A 26,316-nucleotide genomic window follows, 5' to 3' on the forward strand; every position below is an offset into this window, starting at 1 on the left:
TAGCCGAAAATGCCTCGTTAATGATGGATTTTGGAGGAGAAAGCCCAGTCTTGTTCAAATTGACAGGAAGGCAATAGTAACTCAATCCATTATTCGTCAACAGCGGTGTGCAGAAGAGTTCTTCAAACGTACAACACGTCAAGACTTGAAGTGGATGAGCTACAACAGCAGAAGACCACGAACCTGCACTTAGCGCAAACTAACAGGTGTTTGCTAAGCGTATTAAATTTACAAAAACGCGACCAGTTTCAGTTTCGTTTTCAGTGAAGCGTAACTCAGTTTAGGAAGTAGCCACTCCGCGCGTTTCTCGTCCTTGTATCCCGCTCCCCAAACAAGCGTTTCCGACATTAGCTTTCGTCTCTTATCTGGCTGAGCGTTGCTTGTGCGGAAAACCAGGTGAAATGTGATTTTTTTTCCTTGTTGTTATTGTTATAAATACAATTATATTGTCCATATTAAGCACCAAAGAGAAGTGGTCATCGGGGAAACTAGCAGAGCGAATCTTGCGCGGCAGATTTTGTGTTGATTATTCGGCGGTCACTTCAGTGACTCGTCGGAATGACGGCAGGAAGAAACTTTACAAACAGACTTTTGTCGGATAGACCCCTCAGGTCAGACAGTGCCTTTGGAATGAGGAACAGCTAAACCCGCGACTCGGTGATCTTTCCCGAGGACCCACCGAGTTGCAGGCTGACAGGGCGGCGAGGAACGCTCTCTCCGTCAGGGCGGCGACAACAAGTGATCACTTTTGAAGGCCGAACGCAAGGTTTCTCAGCATTTTGGGGGCCACGTCCATGGGTCCCTCAAAGATGCCGCGCAGGCGTTCGGTGGGTGAGTTGGCCTTCATCAGTCGGGTATTGAGTTCAGGAGGCAATGTTGCAGATGTATTAAAAACCCTGCATAGAGCACTTGGAATATTGTGTTCAGTAATGGTCGCCTCATTTTGGAAAGATGTGGAAGCTTTAGAGAGGGTGCAGAGGAGATTTACAGGATGCTGTGTGGACTAGAGAGCATGTCCTATGAAAACAGTTTGAGGGAGCTGGGGCTTTTCTCTCTGGAGTGGAGGAGGGTGAGAGGTGACCCAGATAGAGGTGCACAAGATGATAGAGGCAAAGATGGAGTGGATAGCCAGACACATGTTCCCAGGAGGGAATTGGCTAATACAAGAGGGAATGCATTTAATGTGATAGGAGGAAAGCATGCTTGTGTTTTACAGAGTGCTGAGTGTGTGGAATGCCCTGCCAGGAGTGGTGGTAGAGGCTGGCACATTAGGGACATTTAAGAAACTCTTGATGGGCACGTGGATGAAAGAAGAATGTAGGGTCATGTAGGAAGGATAGGTTACATTGATCTTAGAGTAGGGTACTCTCACTTAGAGGTTAGACTGTACCAACTACTCTTTAAAGGCTGGGTCACTTCCATATTTATCCTCCATGGCATGCTTATCTGTCAATACCCACTATTTGAGCAATGGGTGCCTCTTCCCTATCAAGGAGGACATACTTCCATCTAACAAAGTAGCTTAAACACTGCTAATTTATTTTTAATGATACACATTTAAATCTAGATAAAATTCTTAAAACACACTTAAAACTCATAGAGGATTTCCACTTTATAAAAAAGGTCCTAATCACAAACGATTTCTAAAACACTAAGGATTTACAAAAGACAGGTATAATTCCTTAAAGTTATAAAGGGAATCTTAGTGAGTTGCCAACGAATTAGCCATCTTTCGCACAGTTGAAGGCAGCAGAATAAATTCGAATTCACCCCATCTTTCTGTTCTTCTTGTTCCTTGACCATTCCTAGCAAGCCCGGATTCTCTCTATAAGATTTATACTGCTTTTTTTTAACGTCACACATGCGATATTTTTTCAAATACCTTTTCACAAAGGTCTAAAAAATTCTGGGGACAGATAGTCCAAACATCCCAAATTAATCCCGTGGAGGCTTACTCTTTGAGTATACAAATCTTGCCACTATTGCTAGATTAACTATTTGGTGTGCTGCGTTATAGTATCAATCTGGTCTGCAGTTGAACTAAAGAACTTACCCAGCATTGTCTGGGTTGAAACAAGCAATTAACAAATCCACTTTTTACATGGGCATCTCTTGAGCAGTGAGTCTATGCTGTAAGTTTACATCCCATGTTCTATAGACAGTGCTATTTGTTTACAGAGCTGTTCTTTTATCTTCAGATTGATTATTGCTTGTCATTTACATTAAAAACTAAGGACTGGCTCTCATTTATGACAGGAAACTGAACAGTGAATATTGGCTGGAAGTTTAACTTGTCAAAAACAAGTCTTAGCAATACACGCAGAATGCTGGGGGAGCTCAGCAGGCCAGGTAGTATCTGTGGAAAGGAGTAAACGGTCACTGTTTGGGCCGAGGCCCTTCAGTAGGATGCTGCCGATGAAGGTCTCATGCTGAAACGTCAACTGTTTACTCTTTTCCATCGATGCTGCCTGGCCTTCTGACTTCCTCCAGCATTTTGTGTGTGTTGCTTGGATTTCCAGCACCTGCAGATTTTCTGTTGTTTGTGACAAGCAACTCTGTTCTGTACAAGTGTCAGCTGCTATGTTAGAAAGCTGAGCATGGCAAAAAGGCCTCCTGGCCCTGGATGGTGACTATCCAAAGGGCTGTGCCTTACTGTACTGGTGTGTTCTATGATTGGAGGTCATGGTGTGGTTGTACAGGGTGCTGGGTTATTGTGTTCAGTTTTAGTCATCCTTCACCCTTCAGTTTGGAAGGATTTTACCAAACTGGAAAGAGCGAAGTAAAGATTACAAGGATGCAGCCAAGACTTGAGGAGCTGAGTTAATGGGAGAGGTTGGACAGACTAAGAGATTATTCCTTGGAGCATAGGCAAATGAGAGGTGATCTTATCGAGGTATATGAAATCATGGGGTGGGGGCGTAGAGAGGCTGAATGCACTCAGTCTGTTTCCCCAGAGATGGGGAATCAATAACTGAAGTGTGACACACTCAAATTGTGGGAGGAACTCTACAGGTCAGCCAGCATCTATGGAGGGGAATAAACTGTGGACAATTCAGGTTACGACCCTTCATCACGATTGAAAAGTAAGAGGGCGGGGGAGGTGTACAGGTTGGAAGGTAAGGAGGAAGGTGAAAGGATGGGGGAAGTGGGAGATGATAGGTGGCAAAGATAGAGCTGAAGAAGAAGATATCTGATTGGAGAGGACACTGGACCATGGGAGAAAGGGAAAGAAGTGGGGAACCAGGGAGAGATGATGGGAAGGAAGTGGGGAACTAGGGAGAGGTGATGGGAAGGAAGTGGGGAACCAGGGAGAGGTGATGGGAAGGTTATGACAGTGGAGGAAGAGTAACCAGAGCAGGGAATAGAATAAGAGAAGGGGGAGCACTTTCCCCAGGGTAGCCATAGCTAACACTAGAGGAGATTTGTTTAAGGTTGAGTGGAGAAAAGTTAGTGGAGGTGTTGGCACTGTTCCCTCTAAGCCAAGGGGTGTGCAACTGCACAGTAACTGAAATCCTGCCACACACATACCCTTTGTTGCTGCACAGCTGTAATTTTATTTTATATATTAATATAATTTTGAAATGCCCTCTAATTATGTATTAATGAATGTATAATCCATTAATTTTCTAAATAATAAACATAACACAACCTCCCCTTGACGTTCCCTCCCTACTTTGCAACATTTTAGAGCTCAATGTATTTACATTGTCAGTGTTTCAAGTTGCAACACTCATAAATTGTAACAATAAACACAGAATGGAAGTCAGTAGATCAATGTTAATAAACTGCCAACCCACTGAACGCCAATAGTGTCTTGTCAAAACATTTTACTGTTGCCATTTTGCCTGTCAGTTGCTTTGACTTCCCGACATCATTTACTTGTGTTATGAGTTGAACTTCCTGTTTGATGTGTGTATTACTAAAAAATACATTTTAAATGCCATGCATTTTTCAGGCCCTGAAAAAGAATTTCCTGTTCAGAGTAATGATTGGTCTGTGCAGCTGTTTTTTTTTAAAAAAAAAAGAAAAAAATGAGAGAGGATGTTGGATGTCAGTATTAGGTGCCTAGATCGCATTGTTGGGGGTTGTGGTAGAGGCTGAGAGAGACATTTAGGAAATCCTTAGATTGCCATTTGGATGTAAGAGAAATGAAGGGTTATGGGCTATGAAGGATTTATTGTGAAGTAGGATTGTATGTATCAGACCAATGTTTGCTAGAGGGTCCGTACTGTGCTATACTATTCTATATTCTAAGGTGAGCCCTCATTCTCCTGTTCTCTAGGGAATAAACTTCCAGTTTGCACATCTCTGTTTATAACCCAGGCTCTTGAGGCCTGGAGACATCGTAATAAATCTTGACGTCATTCTTGTAAATTGTGTTGTGATCAGTTAGTGAAAGTAGATTTTAATCAAGTGTTTTTACTTTTTCAGCATGTCTGTGATAACATCCCACCTCACAGAAGAAGACTTGAAACTTGTGTTTGAAGTTCTTGGTGAAATCAAACTACACCTTCTCTATAAAGCCAGTGTCCATGGGTTTGATAAGTCCTTCTATACTAAATGCTCTCAGCAGGGACCAACATTAACTGTAGGTTATGCAGACTCAGATTGCATTTTTGGAGGTTACATTACCAAGGACATCAGTTATTCTGCAATAGACAATAAAGCTTTCCTCTTCCTAATAACTAACAAAGGGCCAAAAAGAGTGCTTTATAAGTTTGATGTACATCCAGGTGCCAAGGCCTTTTCGTATAATTCAAGGGAAGGCGTCAGTTTTGGGGATAGCATTGTGTTCTTGATCAATTACAAGCCCTGTATGAAGATCAGCACTGGCCAGTCCTACAACCTGAATCATACTGGTCCATTTTACTTTGATGAACTAATCACTCTCACCGAATTAGAAACTTACAGAGTGGAAGGTAAAGACACCCATTTCATCCAGAATGACTGGGAACTCAGGGGAAAGTCACAAACAAAGCTAAACTTGATAAATTTCTCATCTTTTGCAGAGTTAAAGGTCCCCTTGAGGAAAATAGATTGGTCACCAAGGTAAGTTTCTTAATGCAAATTACTTAAATAATGGATAGAAAAATTAACTGAGAAAAGTTGATATAAAATAAATCAGCAGGGATTTTTCCAAAGTCAAGACTATTTATTCTTTTTCAATACATGGTTCAGAACTATTTTGATGCATGGAACTTTACAACACAGTGCGGGCGTTCAGTCCAGTGTTGTGCTGACCTTTCAACCTGCTCTAACATCAGTCTAACCCTTTCTTCCCGAATATCCGTCTATGTTTCCACAATCCCATGCGCCAATCTCAGTTTCTTGTATGTCCCTAATATATCTGCCTCTACCACCATCCCTGGCCTGGCACCACTCTATTTAAAAAAAAGAACATATCTCTGACATCCCCCTATACGATCCTCTCAACATGTTTACATTTACACCCTTGGGGAAAAAGTCTCTGGCTGTCATTCAGTCTATGCCTCTTATCATCTTGTATCAAATCACCTCTGATCCTCCTTGGCTGCAAAGAGAAAAGCCCTAGCTCACTCAGCCTATCCTCATACGACATGCTCTGCCAGGCAGCGTCCTGGTAGATCTCCTTTGCACCCTCTCTGAAGTAATGATGAGGAGACGAGAACTGAACGCAGTATTCCAAATCAGGTCTAACCAGTGTTTTATTGAGGTGACACATGAACTTGAGGCTCTTGAATTGGATCCTCTGACTAATGAAGGTCAACACACCATATGTCATCTTAATTTCAACTTGCACAGAAGATAGTCCTTTACTTTATACTTTATAATTTATACTTTATTGTCGCCAAACAATTGATACTAGAGCAAACAATCATCACAGCGATATTTGATTTTGCTCTTCGTGCTCCCTGGAGTACAAATCAATAGTAAATATTAAAAATTTAAATTATAAATCATAAATAGAAAATAGAAAAATGGAAATTAAGGTAGTGCAAAAAAAAACGAGAGGCAGGTCCGGATATTTGGAGGGTACGGCCTAGATCCGGGTCAGGATCTGTTCAGCAGTCTTATCATAGTTGGAAAGAAGCTGTTCCCGAATCTGGCCGTACGTGTCTTCAAGCTCCTGAGCCTTCTCCCGGAGGGAAGAGGGACGAAAAGTGTGTCCGTTTATTTTTTTTCTGCCAAAGTGCATAACCATACACTTTCCAACATTGTACTTCATTTGCCACTTCTCTGCCCATTCTTCCAATCTATCCAAGTCTCTCTGCAGACTCTCCGTTTCCTCAGCACTACCGGCCCCTCCACCTACCTTCGTATCGTCAGCAAACTTAGCCACAAAGCCATCTATTTCATAATCCAAATCGTTGATGTACAATGTAAAAAGAAGCGGCCCCAACACTGATCCCTGTGGAACACCATTGGTAACCGGCAGCCAACCAGAATAGGATCCCTTTATTCCCACTCTCTGTTTCCTGCCAATCAGCCAACGCTCTATCCACGTATGTAACTTTCCCATAATTCCATGGGCTCTTATCTTGTTAAGTAGCCTCATGTGTGGCACCTTGTCAAAGGCCTTCTGAAAATCCAAATATACACCATCCACTGCATCTCCCTTGTCCAGCCTACTGGTAATTTCCTCAAAAAATTGTAATAGGTTTTTCAGGCAGGATTTTCCTTTAAGGAATCCATGCTGAGTTCTGCCTATCTTGTCATATGCCTCCAGGTACTCTGTAACCTCATCCTTGACAATTGACTCCAACAACTTCCCAACCACGGATGTCAAGCTAACAGGTCTATAATTTCCTTTTTGCTTCCTTACCCCCTTCTTAAATAGCAGAGTGACATTTGCAATCTTCCATTCCTCCAGAACCATGCCAGAATCTATCGACCTTTGAAAGATCATCGCTAATGCCTCCGCAATCTCCACAGCTACCTCCTTCAGAACACGAGGGTGCATTCCATCTGGTCCAGGAGATTTATCTACCTTTAGCCTATTCAACTTCCTGAGTACTTTGTCTATCGTAATTGTGACTGCGCACACTTCTCTTCCCTGCCACCCTTGAGTGTCCGGTATACTGCTGATGTCTTCCTCAGTGAAGACTGATGCAAAATACTCGTTCAGTTCCTCTGCCATCTCCTCGTCTCCCGTTACAATTTCTCCAGCATCATTTTCTATCGGTCCTATATCTACTCTCACCTGTCTTTTACTCTTTATATACTTGAAAAAGCTTTTAGTATCCTCTTCGATATTATTTGCTAGCTTCCTTTCATAGTTAATCTTTTCTCTCTTAATGACCTTCTTGGTTTCCTTTTGTAAGGTTTTAAAAACTTCCCAATCCTCTGTCTTCCCACTAATTTTTGCTTCCTTGTATGCCCTCTCCTTTGCTTTAACTTTGGCTTTGACTTCTCTTGTCAACCACGGTTGCATCCTTTTTCCACTCGAAAATTTCTTCTTTTTTGGGATATACCTGTCTTGCACATTCCTCATTTCTCGCATAAACTCCAGCCACTGTTGCTCTGCTGTCTTTCCTGCCAGTGTCCCTTTCCAGTCAACTTTGGCCAGTTCCTCTCTCATGCCACTGTAATTTCCTTTACTCCACTGAAATACCGACACATCAGATTTCGGCTTCTCTTTTTCTAATTTCACAGTGAACTCAATCATGTTATGATCACTGCCTCCTAAGGTTTCCTTCACCTCAATCTCTCCAATCACCTCCGGTTCATTACACAATACCCAATCCAGTACAGCTGATCCCCTAGTGGGCTCAACAACAAGCTGTTCTAAAAAGCCATCTCGCAGACATTCTACAAATTCTCTCTCTTGAGATCCAGTGCCGACCTGATTTTCCCAACCTACTCGCATGTTAAAATCCCCCACAATTATCATAACACTGCCCTTCTGACAAGCCTTTTCTATTTCCTGTTGTAATTTGTAGTCCACATCCCTGCAGCTGTTTGGAGGCCTATAAATAACTGCCATCAGGGTCCTTTTACCCCTGCTATTTCTTGGCTCAACCCATAAAGATTCTGCACCTTCCAATCCTATATCACCTCTTTCTAATGATTTAATATCATTTCTTACCAATAAAGCCACGTCTCCCCCTCTGCCTACCTTCCTATCCTTCCGATACACCGTGTATCCTTGGACATTCAGCTCCCAGAGACATGCATCCTTTAGCCAGGTCTCAGTGATGGTCACAATATCATACCTGCCAATCTGTAGCTGTACAACAAGTTCATCCACCTTATTCCTTATGCTGCGTGCATTTAAGTACAACACCTTAAGACCAGTATTTGATACTTTTTGCTTTGATTTCATTGCAACTTTATTGCACTGCAACTCATCCCAATGGCTACAAATTTACCCCATAACCTGCCTGTCTTTCCTGACATCTTTACTGCTCACTATCTTAGATTTATTTCTGTTTTCCCCTTCCTCCGCTCTATCGTTCAGGTTCCCATCCCCCTGCCAAATTAGTTGAAACCCTCCCTAACAGCTCTATTAAACCTCCCCGCCCAGATATTGGTCCCCTTCGGGTTCAGGAGTAACCCGTCCATTTTGAACAGGTCATACTTCCCCCAGAAGAGATCCCAATGATCCAGGAATCTGAAGCCCTGCCCCCTGCACCAGTCTCTCAGCCACACATTCATCTGCCTGATCCTACTATTCTTGCCCTCGCTAGCATGTGGCACAGGTAGCAATCCCGAGATTACTACCCTGGAGGTCCTGCTTCTCAGCTTCCTTCCTAACTCCTGGAAATCTCTCTTCAGGACCTCCTCCATTGTCCTATCTACGTCATTGGTACCAACATGTACCAAGACAACTGGCTGCTCACCCTCCCCCTTTAGAATATTCAGGACCCGATCCGAGACATCCCGTACCCTGGCACCTGGGAGGCAACACACCATGCGGGTATCTCTAAGCAACACACATCAAAGTTCCTGGTGAACGCAGCAGGCCAGGCAGCATCTCTAGGAAGAGGTGCAGTCAACGTTTCAGGCCGAGACCCTTCGTCAGGACTAACTGAAGGAAGAGTGAGTAAGAGATTTGAAAGTGGGAGGGGGAGGGGGAGATCCAAAATGATAGAAGACAGGAGGGGGAGGGATGGAGCTAGGAGCTGGACAGGTGATTGGCAAAAGGGATACGAGGGGATCATGGGACAGGAGGTCCGGGAAGAAAGACAAGTGGGGGGGGGGGAACCCAGAGGATGGCCAAGGGGTATATTCAGAGGGAGAAAGGGGAGAGTGAGAGAAAGAATGTGTGTATAAAAATAAGTAACAGATGGGGTATGAGGGGGAGGTGGGGCATTAGCGGAAGTTAGAGAAGTCGATGTTCATGCCATCAAGTTGGAGTCTACCCAGACGGAATATAAGGTGTTGTTCCTCCAACCTGAGTGTGGCTTCATCTTTACAGTACAGGAGGCCGTGGATAGACATGTCAGAATGGGAATGGGATGTGGAATTAAAATGTGTGGCCACTGGGAGATCCTGCTTTCTCTGGCGGACAGAGGGTAGGCATTCAGCAAAGCGGTCTCCCAGTCTGCGTCGGGTCTCGCCAATATATAAGAGGCCACATCGGGAGCACCGGACGCAGTATATCACCCCAGCCGACTCACAGGTGAAGTGTCGCCTCACCTGGAAGGACTGTTTGGGGCCCTGAATGGTGGTAAGGGAGGAATTGTAAGGGCATGTGTAGCACTTGTTCCGCTTACACGGATAAGTGCCAGGAGGGAGATCAGTGGGGAGGGATGGGGGGACGAATGGACAAGGGAGTCGTGTAGGGAGCGATCCCTGCGGAAAGCAGAGGGTGGGGGAGGGAAAGACGTGTTTAGTGGTGGGATCCCGTTGGAGGTGGCGGAAGTTACGGAGAATAATATGTTGGACCCGGAGGCTGGTGGGGTGGTAGGTGAGTACCAGGGGAACCCTATTCCTAGTGGGGTGGCGGGAGGATGGAGTGAGAGCAGATGTACGTGAAATGGGGGAGATGCATTTAAGAGCAGAGTTGATAGTGGAGGAAGGGAAGCCCCTTTCTTTAAAAAAGGAAGACATCTCCCTCGTCCTAGAATGAAAAGCCTCATCCTGAGAGCATATGCGGCGGAGACGGAGGAATTGCGAGAAGGGGATGGCGTTTTTGCAAGAGACAGGGTGAGAAGAGGAATAGTCCAGATAGCTGTGAGAGTCAGTAGGCTTATAGTAGACATCAGTGGATAAGCTGTCTCCAGAGACAGAGACAGAAAGATCTAGAAAGGGGAGGGAGGTGTCAGAACTGGACCAGGTAAACTTGAGGGCAGGGTGAAAGTTGGAGGCAAAGTTAATAAAGTCAATGAGCTTGTTGACTTTATTCCTATTCTGGTATCTGTCCCCCACTTTTCCTTCGCTACATCGACGACTGCATTGGCGCTGCTTCCTGCACACATGCAGAACTCGTTGACTTTATTAACTTTGCCTCCAACTTTCACCCTACCCTCAAGTTTACCTGGTCCATTTCCGACACCTCCCTCCCCTTTCTAGATCTTTCTGTCTCCGTCTCTGGAGACAGCTTATCCACTGATGTCTACTATAAGCCTACTGACTCTCACAGCTATCTGGACTATTCCTCTTCTCACCCTGTCTCTTGCAAAAACGCCATCCCCTTCTCGCAATTCCTCCGTCTCCGCCGCATCTGCTCTCAGGATGAGGCTTTTCATTCTAGGATGAGGGAGATGTCTTCCTTTTTTAAAGAAAGGGGCTTCCCTTCCTCCACTATCAACTCTGCTCTTAAACGCATCTCCCCCATTTCACGTACATCTGCTCTCACTCCATCCTCCCGCCACCCCACTAGGAATAGGGTTCCCCTGGTCCTCACCTACTACCCCACCAGCCTCCGGGTCCAACATATTATTCTCTGTAAGTTCCGCCACCTCCAACGGGATCCCACCACTAAACACATCTTTCCCTCACCCCCCCCGCTTTCCGCAGGGATTGCTCCCTACGAGACTCCCTTGTCCATTCGTTCCCCCCCATCCCTCCCCACTGATCTCCCTCCTGACACTTATCCGTGTAAGCGGAACAAGTGCTACACATGCCCTTACAATTCCTCCCTTATCACCATTCAGGGCCCCAAACGGTCCTTCCAGGTGAGGTGACACTTCACCTGTGAGTCGGCTGGGGTGATATACTGCGTCCGGTGCTCCCGATGTGGCCTTTTATATATTGGCGAGACCCGACGCAGACTGGGAGACCGCTTTGCTGAACGCCTACCCTCTGTCCGCCAGAGAAAGCAGGATCTCCCAGTGGCTACACATTTTAATTCCACATCCCATTCCCATTCTGACATGTCTATCCACGGCCTCCTGTACTGTAAAGATGAAGCCACACTCAGGTTGGAGGAACAACACCTTATATTCCGTCTGGGTAGCCTCCAACCTGATGGCATGAACATCGACTTCTCTAACTTCCGCTAATGCCCCACCTCCCCCTGTACCCCATCTGTTACTTATTTTTATACACACATTCTTTCTCTCACTCTCCTTTTTCTCCTTCTGTCCCTCTGAATATACCCCTTGCCCATCCTCTGGGTTCCCCCCCCCCGTCTTTCTTCCCGGACCTCCTGTCCCATGATCCCCTCGTATCCCCTTTGCCAATCACCTGTCCAGCTCCTAGCTCCATCCCTCCCCCTCCTGTCTTCTCCTATCATTTTGGATCTCCCCCTCCCCCTCCCACTTTCAAATCTCTTACTCACTCTTCCTTCAGTCAGTCCTGACGAAGGGTCTCGGCCTGAAACGTCGACTGCACCTCTTCCTAGAGATGCTGCCTGGCCTGCTGCGTTCACCAGCAACTTTGATGTGTGTTGCTTAAATTCACAGCATCTGCAGAATTCCTGTTGCTTACATTTTCAAATGCGGGTATCTCTGTCAGGCTCACAGAATCTCCTGTCTGTTCCCCTTCTATGGAATCCCCCACGACTACCGCATTTCTCTTCTCTCTCCTTCTCTCCTGCACAACAGTGCCAGGCTCAGTGCCAGAGACCCGGTCACCGTGGGCGTCCCCTGTCAGGTCATCCCCCTGAACAGCATCCAGAACAAGATATTTGTTGCTGAGGGGGACAGCCACAGGGGTGCTCTCCATTATCCGGGCATTTCCCTTCCCTCTCTTGACAGTGACCCAGTTTTCTGACCCCTGTAGCCTAGGGATGACTACCTCCCTGTAGCTCCTGTCTTTCACCTCTTCACTTTCCCTGATAAGTAGTAGGTCATCAAGCTGCAGCTCCAGATCCCTAACACGGTCTCTGAGGAGCTGCAACTTGGTGCACCTGGCGCAGATGCAGCCATCAGGGAGGCTGGAGGTCTCCCAGGATTCCCACATCTGACACCCTGAACAAAGCACTAACCCTGCAAGCATGCTACCTAATTCTACAGGAATGAAACAGGAAAAATAAGTGTACTCACCTACTTGCCTCGCCAAACAGACGAACTTTTTAAATCGTTAGCTCGTACCGTTAGCTGTGAGAGCCCTGCTGCTCCTGTCTGTCCAGGCCGATTCGCGAAAGGGGTGGGGGGGGGGAAGGAAAAAAAGTTTGCGCTTCGCTCTCGCCTCTTCCCGTTTACCGCCGAAGCCCGTTGAAGCCAAAGCCCTACACTCTGCTGCCACTCACTCCACTGCCTGCTATATAGGGTGGTCTCCTTTTTAAACTCTCCGCACGGTCCTGCTGACATCACGCGCCTGCGCAGTCTCGCCCTTCTTGCACTCGAAGAAGTTTTAAAAAAAAAACTGCCTTCCTTCAGAATTCAGCTCCCACGACGCTCTGTAGTCCCGATCAAAAGGGATTATTATACGGGATTATATACGGGATTATTAGTGAGTTGTGGGCATGCTAAATTGGCACCAGGGGAAAATGTTAACATAAATGACACATTTCACTGTCTACTGTGATGTTTCAATGTACATGTGACAAATAAAGCTAATCTTTAATCTTCCATCTTTTAACCATAAATAGCACAATCACCCAAAACCAGGAGGAACAAACTTAAATCATGCTTAGAAGGAGACAACGAAAACTATTTCCACCCAGAAAATGGTAGGGATCTGAAACTCAGCCTGCAAGAATGAGTGAGGCAGCTGTAAAAACCAATCTTCCATCTTTGGATTCACTTTAAAAGTAAACAGACTATTATCTAAATGGGGAAAAAATTCAAAGTTCTGAGATGCAACGGGACTTGGGAGTCCTCGTACAGGATACCCTTAAAGTTAACCTCCAGGTTGAGTCAGTAGTGAAGAAGGCAAATGCAATGTTGGCATTCACTTCTAGAAGAATAGAGTATAGGAGCAGGGATGTGATGTTGAGGCTCTATAAGGCGCTGGTGAGACCTCACTTGGAGTACTGTGGGCAGTTTTGGTCTCCTTATTTAAGAAAGGATGTGCTGACGTTGGAGAGGGTACAGAGAAGATTCACTAGAATGATTCCGGGAACGAGAGGGTTAACATATGAGGAACGTTTGTCTGCTCTTGGACTGTATTCCTTGGAGTTTAGAAGAATGAGGGGAGACCTCATAGAAACATTTCGAATGTTAAAAGGCATGGACAGAGTGGATGTGGCAAAGTTGTTTCCCATGATGGGGGAGTCTAGTACAAGAGGGCATGACTTAAGGATTGAAGGGCGCCCTTTCAGAACAGAAATGCGAAGAAATATTTTTAGTCAGAGGGTGGTGAATCTATGGAATTTATTGCCACGGGTAGCAGTGGAAGCCAAGTCATTGGGTGTATTTAAGGCAGAGATTGATAGGTATCTGAGTAGCCAGGGCATCAAAGGTTATGGTGAGAAGGCAAGGGAGTGGGACTAAATAGGAGAAAATGGATCAGCTCAAGATAAAATGGCGGAGCAGACTCGATGGGCCGAATGGCCTACTTCTGCTCCTTTGTCTTATGGTCTTATATCCTTGGAATGTGGGATGAAACCAGGTCACCCAGAAGAAACCCCCCACAGTCAAAGGGAGAAAGTACAAACTTCTTACAGACAGTGGAGGGAATTGGTCCCGGATCAGTGATCGCTGGCACTGTACTCATCAATTAAATCACCTCCCGGCCTCTTATTTTCCAAATAAATTAAGCCCTGGCTTCTCCAATCTTTTCTGATGGCTAGAACTCTGACAAAGTCCTTCAGCACCTTGTCCAGTGCAATCTGTAATTCATCAACCTGATCTGTATGCAGTATTCAGAGTACGTTTCTTTATTCATTCGGGGGATATCATAATATAATAGAGGAGTAAAAGCAGGCAGTTTGGCCCATCGAGTCTTGTCCACCATTCAATCATGGCTTGATCCAACTCTTCCAGTCATCTCCGCCCCCCTGCCTTCTCCCCATACCCTTTGATGCCCTGGCTAATCAAGAACCTATCTATCTCTGTCTTAAATACACCCAATGACTTTGCCTCCATAACCACTCGAGGCAACAAATTCCACAAATTTATCACCCTCTGACTAAAGTAGTTTCTCCATATCTCTGTTCTAAATAGACATCCTTCAATCCTGAAGTTGTGCCCTCTTGTCCTAGGATCCCCTACCATGGGAAATAATTTAGCCATATCTAATCTGTTCAGGCCTGTTAACATTCGGAATGTTTCTGTGAGATCCCCCCTCATTCTCCTGAACTCCAGAGAATACAGTCCAAGAGCTGCCTGGCGTTCCTCTTATGGTAATCCTTTCATTCCTGGAATGAATCTCGTGAATCTTCTGTGACCCATCTCAATTGTCAGTATATCCTTTCTAAAATAAGGAGCCCAAAACTGCACACAATACTGCAAGTGTGGTCTTACGAGTACCTTAGGGAGCCTCAACATCACATCCCTGCTCTTATATTTTACACCTCTAGAAATGAATGGCAACACTGCATTTGCCTTCACCACTGACTCAGCCTGGAGGTTAACCTTTAGGGTATCCTGCACAAGGACTTCCAAGTCCCTTTGCATCTCTGGATTTCAAATTCTCTCAATCTAAATAATAGTTTCCACATTTATTACTTTCACCGAAGTGCATGTCCATACACTTCCAACATTGTATTTCATTTGCCACTTCTTTGCCCATTCCCTTAAATTACCTAAGTCTCTCTGCAAGCTGTCTGTTTCCTCAACACTACCTGCTCCTCCACCTATCTTTATATCATCGGCAAATTTAGATTAGATTAGATTAGATTCAACTTTATTGCCATTGTGCAGAGTACAGATACAAAGCCAATGAAATGCAGTTAGCATCTGACCAGAAATGCAAAGAATAGTATTATTTACAAAATAACTGCGAATAAAAAGTAAGTGCTACAGCATACAAATATAAAAGTACTGAGACAGTACAATATGGGTGCAATACTGCTTAGTGCTGTGATGTGAGGTTCAGCAGGGTCACAGCCTCAGGGAAGAAGCTCTTCCTGTGCCTGCTGGTGTGGGAGCGGAGGCTCCTGTAGCGCCTACCAGATGGGAGGAGAGTAAAAGGTCCATGGTTAGGGTGAGATGCATCCTTGATAATGCTTTTCGCCCTGCCCAGACAGTGTTTATAGTAGATGTTCTCAATGGTGGGCAACTGGGTACCGATAATCCGCTGGGCAGTTTTCACCACCTGCTGGAGTGCTTTGCAGTCCGATACAGGAAAATTGCCATACCACACTGAGATGCAGTTGGTGAGTATGCTCTCATTGGTACAGCGGTAAAAGTCCATCAGTATCCTGGGACAGAGGTGAGCTTTCTTGATGCTCCGCAGGAAATAAAGGCGCTGTTGCACCTTTTTGATCAGGATGGCGGAGTTCAGGGACCAGATGAGATCCTTGGAAATGTGGACTCCAAGGAATTTGAAGCTTGATGCACGCTCTACTGCAGCTCCATTGATGGAGACATCCCGTGAGTGTGACTCCTAGCTTGCCTGAAGTCCACAATGATCTCCTTGGTCTTCTGGGTGTTAAGGGCCAGATTGTTGTCGGCACACCATGCGGCCAGATGCTGGACCCCATCCCTGTAGGCCGTCTCGTCATCCCCTCTGATCAGACCAATCACCGTGGTGTCATCTGCGAACTTGATTATGGAGTTAGAACCATGTACAGGAACAGTCATAGGTGAAAAAGGAGTACAGAAGAGGGCTCAGCACACAGCCTTGAGGCATGCCGATGTTCAGGGTGAGAGTGCAGAAGGAGAAGTTGTCTAACTTAACTGATTGGGGTCTGTTAGTCAGAAAGTCCAAGGTCCAATTGCAGAGGGATGAGTTGATACCAAGCTGGCTAAGTTTGGTGATCAGCTTGGAGGGGATCACAGTATTGAATGCCAAACTAAAGTCAATGAACAGCATTCTGATGTGAGATTTTTAGCCAAAAATCCATTAATCCGAATCATTGACATACATCATAAAAAGCAGCGGTCCCAGCACTGACCCCTGTGGAACTCCACTGGTAACCGGCAGCCAGCCAGAACAGGATCCCTTTAGTCCCACTCTCCATTTTCTGCCGACCAGCCAATGCTCCACCCATGCTAGTAACTTCCCTGTAATTCCATGGGCTCTTATCTTGCTAAGCAGCCCATGTGGGGTACCTTGTCAAAGGTCTCCTGAAAATTCAAGTACACCACATCATCTGCATCTCCTTTGTCTACCCTGCTTGTAATTTCCTCAAAAAAGTGCAGTAGATTTGTCAGGCAGGATATTCCTTTCAGAAAACCATGCTGGTTTTGGTTTATCTTGTCATGTGCCTCCAGGTATTCTGTAATCTCATCTCTAACAATGGATTCCAACAACATCCCAAACACTGATGTCAGTCTATAGTTTCCTTTCCGCTGCCTCCCACCCTTCTGAAATAGGGGAGTAACATTTTCAATTTTCCAGTTATCTGGTACAGTGCCAGAATCTATCGATGCTTGAAAGATCATCGCTAATGCCTCCACAATCTCTCCAGCTACTTCCTTCAGAACCTGAGGATGCATACCATCAGGTCCAGGAGATATATCCACCCTCAGACCATTAAGCTTCCTGAGCACCCTCTCAGTCATAATTTTCACTGCACATACTTCACTTCCCTGACATTCAAGTGTGGAATGGGCACCCGGCGGCGGTGGTGGAGGTGGAAATGATGGGGTCTTTTAAGAGACTCCTGGATGGCTACATGGGGCTTAGAAAAATAGAGGGCAATGGGTAAAGCCTAGGTAGTTCTAAGGTAGGGACATGTTGGGCACAGCTTTGTGGGCCGAAGGGCCTGTGTTGTGCTGTAGGTTTTCTATGTTTCTATGTCTGGTATACTGCAGATGTCTTCCACTGTGAAGACCGATGCAAAATACGCATTCAGTTCCTCTGCTATCTCTGTGCCTCTTATTACAATATCTCTAGTGTCATTTTCTATTGGTCCTATATCTACCCTCTACTCTCTTTTACCCTTTATATACTTAAAAAAGCTTTTAGTATCTTAGTTGATATTAGTCACCAGCTTCCTTTCATAATTCAGCTTTTCCTTCGGAATGGCCCTCTTAGTTTACTTCTGCAAGTGTCAGCCACGGTAGTGTCCTTCTTCCATTTGAAAATATCTTCTTACTTGGAATATATCTGTCTTGCACTTCCCTTAATTTTCACAGAAATTCCAGTCATTGCTGCTCTGTTGTCCTTCTTACTAGTGTCCCTTTCCAGTCAACTTCGGCCAGTTCCCCTCTCATGCCATTGTAATTTCCTTTATTCCGCTGAAATGCCGACATGTTGGATTTTAGTTTCTCCTTCTCAAATTTCAAAGTGAACTCGATCATATTGTGATCACTGTTCCCTAAGGGTTCCTTAACCTTAAGCTCTCGTATCACCTCTGGATCATTGCACAACACAATCCAGCAGAGCCGATCCCCTAGTGGGCTCAACAACAAGCTGTTTTAAAAAGCCATCCCTTAGACATTCTACAAATTCTCTCTTGAGGTCCATTACTGGCCTGGTTTTCCCAATCCACTTTCATGTTAAAATTCCCAGCTATTATCGTGACATTGCCCTTCTGACATGCCTTTTCTATCTCCTGCTGTAATTTGTAATCCACATCCCGGCTGCTGTTTGGAGGCCTGTATACAACTGCAATTAGGGTCCTTTTACCCTTGCCATTTCTTAACTCAACCAATAGAGACTTTACACCTTCTGATCCTGTGTCATCCCTTTCTAATGATTTAATATTATTTCTTATACACAGGGCCACACCACCCCCTCTGCCTACTAACCTATCTTTCACATTCACTGTATATCCTTGGACGTTCAGCTCCCAATGGCAGCCATCCTTTAGCCAAGTTTCAGAGATGGCCACAGTGTCATATTTGCCAATCTGAAGCTGAATTTCAAGATTGTCCATTTTATTTCTTACACTGCATGCATTCAAATATATTTTCAGTCTGGTATTTGTTACTTTCTGTTTTAACTGCACCGTGCCTCTATTGCTCTGTAACTCATTCCACTGGCTGTGATTATGCCTCATCTCCTGCTTGTCCTTTCTATAATCTCTGTTGCATGCTATCTTTGATTTATTTCTGTTTTCCCCTTCCTCAGCCCTATCACTCTGGTTCCCACCCCCCTGCCAAATTAGTTTAAAACCTCCTTAACAGCTCTATTAAACCTGCCTGCTGGGATATTGGACCCCTTTGGGTTCACACCATTCACTCAGCCATGTATTAATATGCCTGATCATGTTTTCTTGCACTCATTAGCACATGACACAGGCAGCAATCCTGAGATTACTACCCTAGAAGTTCTGCTTTTAAGCTTCCTACCTAACTCCCTGAATTCTCTCTTCAGGACCTCTTCCCTTTTTCTACCTGTGTCGTTGGTACCAACGTGTACCAAGACTTCTGGCTGTTCACCCTTTCCCTTCAGAATACTCTGCACCCAATCCGAGACATCCCGTACCCTGGCACCTGGGAGGCAACACACCATGCTGGTATCTCTATCAGGCTGACAGAACCTCCTGTCTGTTCCCCTCACTATGGAATTTCCTATGACTACCGCATTCCTCATCTTCCTCTTTCCCTTCTGCACCACTGAACCAGGCTCAGCGCCAGAGACCCGATCGCCATGGTCATCCTCTGTCAGGTCATCTCCCTCAACCGCATCCATAATGAGATAATGATTACGGAGGGGGATGGTCACAGGGGTGCTCTCTACTATCTGATCTCTTCCCTTCGCTCTTCCCTTCACTTCCCTGACTGTCAGCCACTTATCTAACTCCTGTAGCTTCAGGGTGACTCCCTGTAGCTCCTATCTATCTCGTGCTCACTTTCCCTAATAAGCTGTAGGTCATCAAGCCGTAGCTCCAGATCCCTAACAGGGTCTCTCAGGAGCTGCATCTTGGTGTACCTGGTGCAGATGTGGCCATCTGGGAGACTTGAAGATTCCCAGGATTCCCACATCTGACACCCAGAGCAAAGTACTAACCCGACAGACATGCTCTCTATTCCTCAAAATATGCAAGGAGAAATGAAGTCACTTGTCCACTTACCCACTTACCTCGCCAAAGCCCGCTTTCGCCGAAGCCCGAATGAGCCAATGCCTTACCACTCTAACTCAGACCACTCTGCCGATGACCGCTCCATTAGGCTGTGTCTCCCTTTTATGCCGGAACCTTCCCTGCTCTCCAACACACGATTGGCTCTCGCTTTTAAACTTCGCTCCCGGATCTGTGCGCTGCCTGTGTGGACTGTTTCTTTTTCATTACTAGAGGATTGGGAAGCTTTTCAATACTAACAGAAGGCAACTAAAAGAAATCATAAAGAAGGAAAAGATGGAATACGAAGTGTGGCTGGTCATTACTATTAAAAAGAATACCTAAAGTTTCTTCAGATACATAAAGAGTAAAAGAGAGGTGAGAGTAAATATCAGAGTGCTGGAAAATGATGCTGGAAAGGTAGTAATAGGGGGCAAACTGAATACATATTTTGCATCACTCTTCACTGTAGAAGACATTAGTGGTATGCTGGAAGTATCAAGGGGCAGAAGTGTGTGAAGTTGCCATTATTTGGGAGAGGTTCTTGAGAAGGTGATAGGTGTGAAGGTACCGTAGATAAGTTGTTTGGATGAGATGGTGTTTACCTAAGGGTTCTGAAAAAGGTGGCTGAAGAGATTGTGGAGGCATTAGTAATGATCTTTCAAGAATCACTAGAGTTTGGCTTGGTTCCAGAGGACTGGAAAATTGCAAATGTCACTTCATTCTTCAAGAAGGGTGACAGGTAGAAGAGAGGAAATTACAGGCCAGTTAGTCCGACCTCAGTGGTTTTCGGGTACTTGGATGCACATGATAAAGTAGGCCATAGTCAGCATGGTTTCCTTATGGGAAAATCTTGCCTCAAAAGTCTGTTGGAATTCTTTGAAGAATTAATAAGTAGGATAGACAAAGGAGAATCAGTTGGTGATGTGTACTTGGATTTTCAGAAGGTCTCTGACAAGGTGTCACACACGAGGCTGCTTAATGTGCTACGGTGAGCCCGTGGTATTACAGGAAACATTCTAGCATGGATAAAGCAGTGGCTGATTTGTTGTTGTTCCTTTCTGCACCTTGTGTCACATCAGGCAGTAACCTTGCCATTTCTTTTGCATTTTTGTCTTTTTTATGAGGCGGAATTGCTAGGTCGACGCTCAGCCAGCACAGATGGAAAGTGTGCAAGAAGCTAGCCGGATTTGAACCCCAGACCATTCGCCTTGAAGTCCAGTGTGGATGTCACTACACCAGCAGTTGGCTAGTGGCTGATTGGCAGGAGGCAAAGAGTGGGAATAATAGGATCCTTTTCTGGTTGGCTGCCAGTGATTCATGGTGTTCCAAAGGGCCTGTGTGGGATCACTTCTTTTTCATTATATGTCAATGACTTGGGTGATGGAATTGATTGCTTTGTGGCCAAGTTTGTGGATGATATGAAGCTAGATAGAGGACATGATGTTTTGAATAAGTAGAGAGACCACAGAAGGACTAAACAGATCAGGAGAATGGGTAAACAAGTGGCAGATGGAATACAGTGCCGAGAAGTGTATGGTCATGTAGAAGAAATAAAAGGGTTGACAATCTTCTAAGTGGAGAGAATATTCAAAAAAAAATCTCAGGTGCCAAGGGACTTGGGAGTTCTCATGCAGGATTCCCTAAAGGTTAATTTGCAGATTGAGTCAGCGGTGAGAAAGGCAAATGCGATGTTAGCATTCATTTGGAGAGGACTAGAGTATAAAATCAAGAGTGTAATGTTAAGGCTTTATAAAGCACTGGTAAGGTCTCACTTGGAGTACTGTGAGCAGTTTTATGCCCCTTTTTCTAATAAAGAATGTGCTGGTATGGGAGTTCAAAGGAGGTTCACAGAAATTATTCCGCAGTTGAAAAGCTTGTCAAATGGGGAGCGTTTGATGGCTCTGGCACTGTACTCACTGGAATTCAGAAGAATGGGGAGTGATCTCATTTAAACCTATTGAATGTTGAAAGGCCTAGAAAGAGTAGATGTTTCTTATGGTGTTGTGGTCTACGACCACAGGACACAGCCTTGGAATGGAAGGGTGTCCTTTTAGAGTGTAGATGAGGAGGAATTTCTTCAGCCAGAGACTGATGAATCTGTGGAATTTGTTGCCAGAGGTGGCTATGGATGCTATGTCATTTGGTGTTTTTGAGGCCGAGGTTGATAGATTCTTGATTTGTCAGCAAATGAAGGGATACGAGGAGAAGCCAGAAGATTGGGGCTGAGAGGAAAAAATGGATCAGTCATGATGAAATGATGGAAGAGTCTCGATAGGCTAAATGGCCAAATCCTGCACCTATATGGATTTTATGGGATGTGGGCTTCACAGGTTGAACTGATACTTAATTGGCCCTCCCTACTTGCCCTTGAGAAGGTGGTGAGCTGCCCTCTTGAACAACTGCAGTCCTTGAGGTGTGGGTACATCTACAGAGGCGTGAGGGAGGAAGCTTCAGAATTTGGCCCAGTGACAGTGCAAGAACGGCAATATATTTCCAGGTCTGGATGGGGTTTCCCTTTAAGGGTGACTCAGGTTTGGTGGTGTTCCCCATGTTTTTCCTATCCTTGTTCATCGAGGTGGTGGGTTTACATAGAAAACATAGAAACATAGAAAATAGGTGCAGGAGTAGGCCATTCGGCCCTTCGAGCCTGCACCGCCATTTATTATGATCATGGCTGATCATCCAACTCAGAACCCTGCCCCAGCCTTCCCTCCATACCCCCTGATCCCTGTAGCCACAAGGGCCATATCTAACTCCCTCTTAAATATAGCCAATGAACTGGCCTCAACTGTTTCCTGTGGCAGAGAATTCCACAGATTCACCACTCTCTGTGTGAAGAAGTTTTTCCTAATCTCGGTCCTAAAAGGCTCTATCCTCAAACTGTGACCCCTCGTTCTGGACTTCCCCAACATCGGGAACAATCTTCCTGCATCTAGCCTGTCCAATCCCTTTAGGATCTTATACGTTTCAATCAGATCCCCCCTCAATCTTCTAAATTCCAACGAGTACAAGCCCAGTTCATCCAGTCTTTCTTCATATGAAAGTCCTGCCATCCCAGGAATCAATCTGGTGAACCTTCTTTGTACTCCCTCTATGGCAAAGATGTCTTTCCTCAGATTAGGGGACCAAAACTGCACACAATACTCCAGGTGTGGTCTCACCAAGGCCTTGTACAACTGCAGTAGTACCTCCCTGCTCCTGTACTTGAATCCTCTCGCTATAAATGCCAGCATACCATTCGCCTTTTTCACCGCCTGCTGTACCTGCATGCCCACTTTCAATGACTGGTGTATAATGACACCCAGGTCTCGTTGCACCTCCCCTTTTCCTAATCGGCCACCATTCAGATAATAATCTGTTTTCCTATTTTTGCCACCAAAGTGGATAACTTCACATTTATCCACATTAAATTGCATCTGCCATGAATTTGCCCACTCACCCAACCTATCCAAGTCACCCTGCATCCTCTTAGCATCCTCCTCACTGCTAACACTGCCACCCAGCTTCGTGTCATCCGCAATGCTGCATTTAATTCCCTTATCCAAGTCATTAATATATATTGTAAACAACTGGGGTCCCAGCGCTGAGCCTTGCGGTACCCCACTAGTCACTGCCTGCCATTCTGAAAAGGTCCCGTTTATTCCCACTCTTTGCTTCCTGTCTGCTAACCAATTCTCCACCCACACCAATACCTTATCCCCAATACCGTGTGCTTTAAGTTTGCACACTAATCTCCTGTGTGGGACCTTGTCAAAAGCCTTTTGAAAATCCAAATATACCACATCCACTGGTTCTCCCCTATCCACTCTACTAGTTACATCCTCAAAAAATTCTATGAGATTCGTCAGACATGATTTTCCTTTCACAAATCCATGCTGACTTTGTCCGATCATTTCACCGCTTTCCAAATGTGCTCTTATCACATCCTTGATAACTGACTCCAGCAGTTTCCCCACCACCGACGTTAGGCTAACCGGTCTATAATTCCCCGGTTTCTCTCTCCCTCCTTTTTTAAAAAGTGGGGTTACATTAGCCACCCTCCAATCCTCAGGAACTAGTCCAGAATCTAACGAGTTTTGAAAAATTATCACTAATGCATCCACTATTTCTTGGGCTACTTCCTTAAGCACTCTGGGATGCAGACCATCTGGCCCTGGGGATTTATCTGCCTTCAATCCCTTCAATTTACCTAACACCACTTCCCTACTAACTTGTATTTCGCTCAGTTCCTCCATCTCACTGGACCCTCTGTCCCTTACTATTTCTGGAAGATTATTTATGTCGTCCTCAGTGAAGACAGAACCAAAGTAATTATTCAATTGGTCTGCCATGTCCTTGCTCCCCATAATCAATTCACCTGTTTCTGTCTGCAGGGGACTTACATTTGTCTTTACCAGTCTTTTCCTTTTTACATATCTATAAAAGCTTTTACAGTCTGTTTTTATGTTCCCTGCCAGTTTTCTCTCATAATCTTTTTTCCCCTTCCTAATTAAGCCCTTTGTCCTCCTCTGCTGAACTCTGAATTTCTCCCAGTCCTCAGGTGAGCCACTTTCTCTGGCTAATTTGTATGCTTCTTCTTTGGAATTGATACTATCCCTAATTTCTCTTGTCAGCCACGGGTGCACTACCTTCCTTGATTTATTCTTTTGCCAAACTGGGATGAACAATTGTTGTAGTTCATCCATGCAACCTTTAAATGCTTGCCATTGCATATCCACCGTCAATCCTTTAAGTGTCATTTGCCAGTCTATCTTAGCTAATTCACGTCTCATACCTTCAAAGTAGGGTGACTTTCTGTAGTGTGTTTTACAGATGGTATAAACTGCTGCTACTGTGTGTCTGTGGTGGAGTGAGTGAATGGTTATGGAGTGGGCTTCTTATATGGTGCTTAGCTTCTTGAATGTTGTAGAAGCTACACTTGGCCAGGCAGTGTGAGTGTTCCATCACACCCCTGACTTGAGATAATGACCAGCCTTTGGGAAGTTATTCGCTGTTAGTTTCTAGCCTCTGACCTGCTCTGGCTTGCTCTTGTAGTCACAGTGTCGGTGACGACCCCAGCTCAATCGTCCAAGACTTGGTGCCCAACGTATTGTAAGGGGGTTTCGTCTCATGTTACTGCGTAGGCTAATTAAAATGGCTTCTTTGTTATGTTATACTTGGGAATGCTTCTTTATTATGTTAAACGCTGAGAAAGTTTTTGTGCTAGCAGCTTGTTTTGATTTAGAGTGTGATAAGAAGATGTTACGAACCAATTGGGATAGTTGTTATGATTTTAGTGTATCTAGAAAATTTGTACGCGTGGGGCTTTGGAGGCAGAAGGCGGAAGAGAGAGACAGAGGATGGACCAGGTGCTGTGATGTCCGCTAATGGGGTTGGACCCCGAAGAGGGCGTTCGGCGAGGAGACGGAGACGGACTCGTGGGGAATGTCTGGTCGACCACCGTTGTTGGTCCCAGGCGGCCAGTTGAGGTGGTCCAAGGGGTTGCAGGGTGAAGAAGGGTCCTGAGCTGCAACTGTTTGTGCACGAAGAGATTGAACTTTAATAAGCATGGCACCTTTTATTTTCTATTCTCTATTAATTATATAATTCCAATAATATCTATAAACTGTAAATCATTTAATCGTATCTGGTGTATTGTCTGTTATTTGGGCGGGGTGGGCTACCTCACACAGCATCCACACAAACTATTACCCAGTTTGCCGGGGCCGAGGGCTGTTTCCCTAGACGACAGCGAGCCGAGCGACCCTGAGGTTGGCCAGGGTGGCTACAGTATTGCAACACACAAAATGCTGGCGTACCTAAGGGGGTCAGGAGGGAAATTGGCCATCAATATTTTGGGTGGACACCCCTTATCAGGACTGGAAAGAAAAGAGATGAGAAGTCAGTATATACAGGTCAGGGGAAGGGGCAGAGTAAGAGCTGGTGGGCGATAGCGAGAGGCAGAGGGGAGTGGTGTCATTTATTGCATTCCGGTGCTTCCAGTGTGGCCTCTACTACGTCACTGGGACTCAACACAGACTGGGGGATTGCTTCGTCAAGTGGCCACACAATGTCTTTCATAACAGCCAGGATCTTTTGGTGCCCAACTATTTTAACTCCATGTCACATTTCCACATCTATATGCCTGAACTTGACTGATACAAATGTGCTTGTCAATAGGAAAAGAAGTGAACTAATTGACTTCGTCAGGACATACAAGCCAAAGCCATTCCTAAACTCGAGCACTCGGCCAACAGTTTTACTCATTGGACCACTAGGAGCAGGAAAATCCAGTTTCATCAACTCTATGGACTCGGTTTTCCATGATTATGTGACCAATCGGGCTTCGGCTGGAAATACCACCACCAAAGTAAGAATACAAATGTACTTCAGAATCAGGTTTAATATCACTAATTTTATACGTCGCAAAATTTTTTGACTTTGCGGCAGCAGTGGAATGTAATACATAATAATAAGGAAAAAGACCAATGAATTACAATGTAATAATATTAGTTTAATTAAATAAGTTGCAAAAATAGAAATAAAGAAGTAAAAAAAGTTTGAGCTCGTGTTTATGGGTTCAATGTCCATTCAGAAATCAGATGGTAGAGGGGAAGAAGCTGTTCCTGAATCGCTGAATCTGTGTCTTAAAGCTTCTGTACCTCCTTCCTGATGGTAGGAATGAGAGGAGGGCATATCCTGGGTGATGAGGGTCCTGAATGATGGGTGCTGCCTTTTTAGGCCATTGCTCCTTGAAGATGACCTGGATACTACAAAAGCTGGTGCCCATGATGGAGCTGCCTAGGTCCACACATTCAGTATCTTCTTTTGATCCTGTACAGTATAACCTCTATGCCAAACACTGATGTAGTCAGTTAGAATGTCCTCCGTGGTACATCTGTAGAAATTTG

At 45.1% G+C, this 26,316-nt stretch overlaps 1 protein-coding gene across 3 annotated transcripts in view; it reads left to right on the forward strand.

Moving 5' to 3' along the window:
* Window positions 1-274: 274 nt before the first annotated feature.
* Window positions 275-26,316, forward strand: part of LOC134355054 (interferon-induced protein 44-like) — a 59,513-nt gene continuing 33,471 nt past the window's right edge. Inside the window, exons 1-4 of one of the 3 annotated variants that reach the window (XM_063064751.1) lie at window positions 275-396; window positions 4,432-4,919; window positions 5,010-5,049; window positions 25,586-25,775. In XM_063064751.1, coding sequence (XP_062920821.1) covers window positions 4,433-4,919; window positions 5,010-5,049; window positions 25,586-25,775 — 717 coding nt within the window. In that variant the 5' untranslated portion in view covers window positions 275-396; window position 4,432. Of the gene's footprint in view, window positions 397-516; window positions 832-4,431; window positions 4,920-5,009; window positions 5,050-25,585; window positions 25,776-26,316 lie in introns of those variants that run through there. The other 2 variants (XM_063064752.1, XM_063064753.1) reach the window with 2 other exon arrangements.

Source organism: Mobula hypostoma, chromosome 12 (genome assembly GCF_963921235.1).
Source record: "Mobula hypostoma chromosome 12, sMobHyp1.1, whole genome shotgun sequence".
Lineage (NCBI taxonomy): Eukaryota > Metazoa > Chordata > Chondrichthyes > Myliobatiformes > Myliobatidae > Mobula > Mobula hypostoma.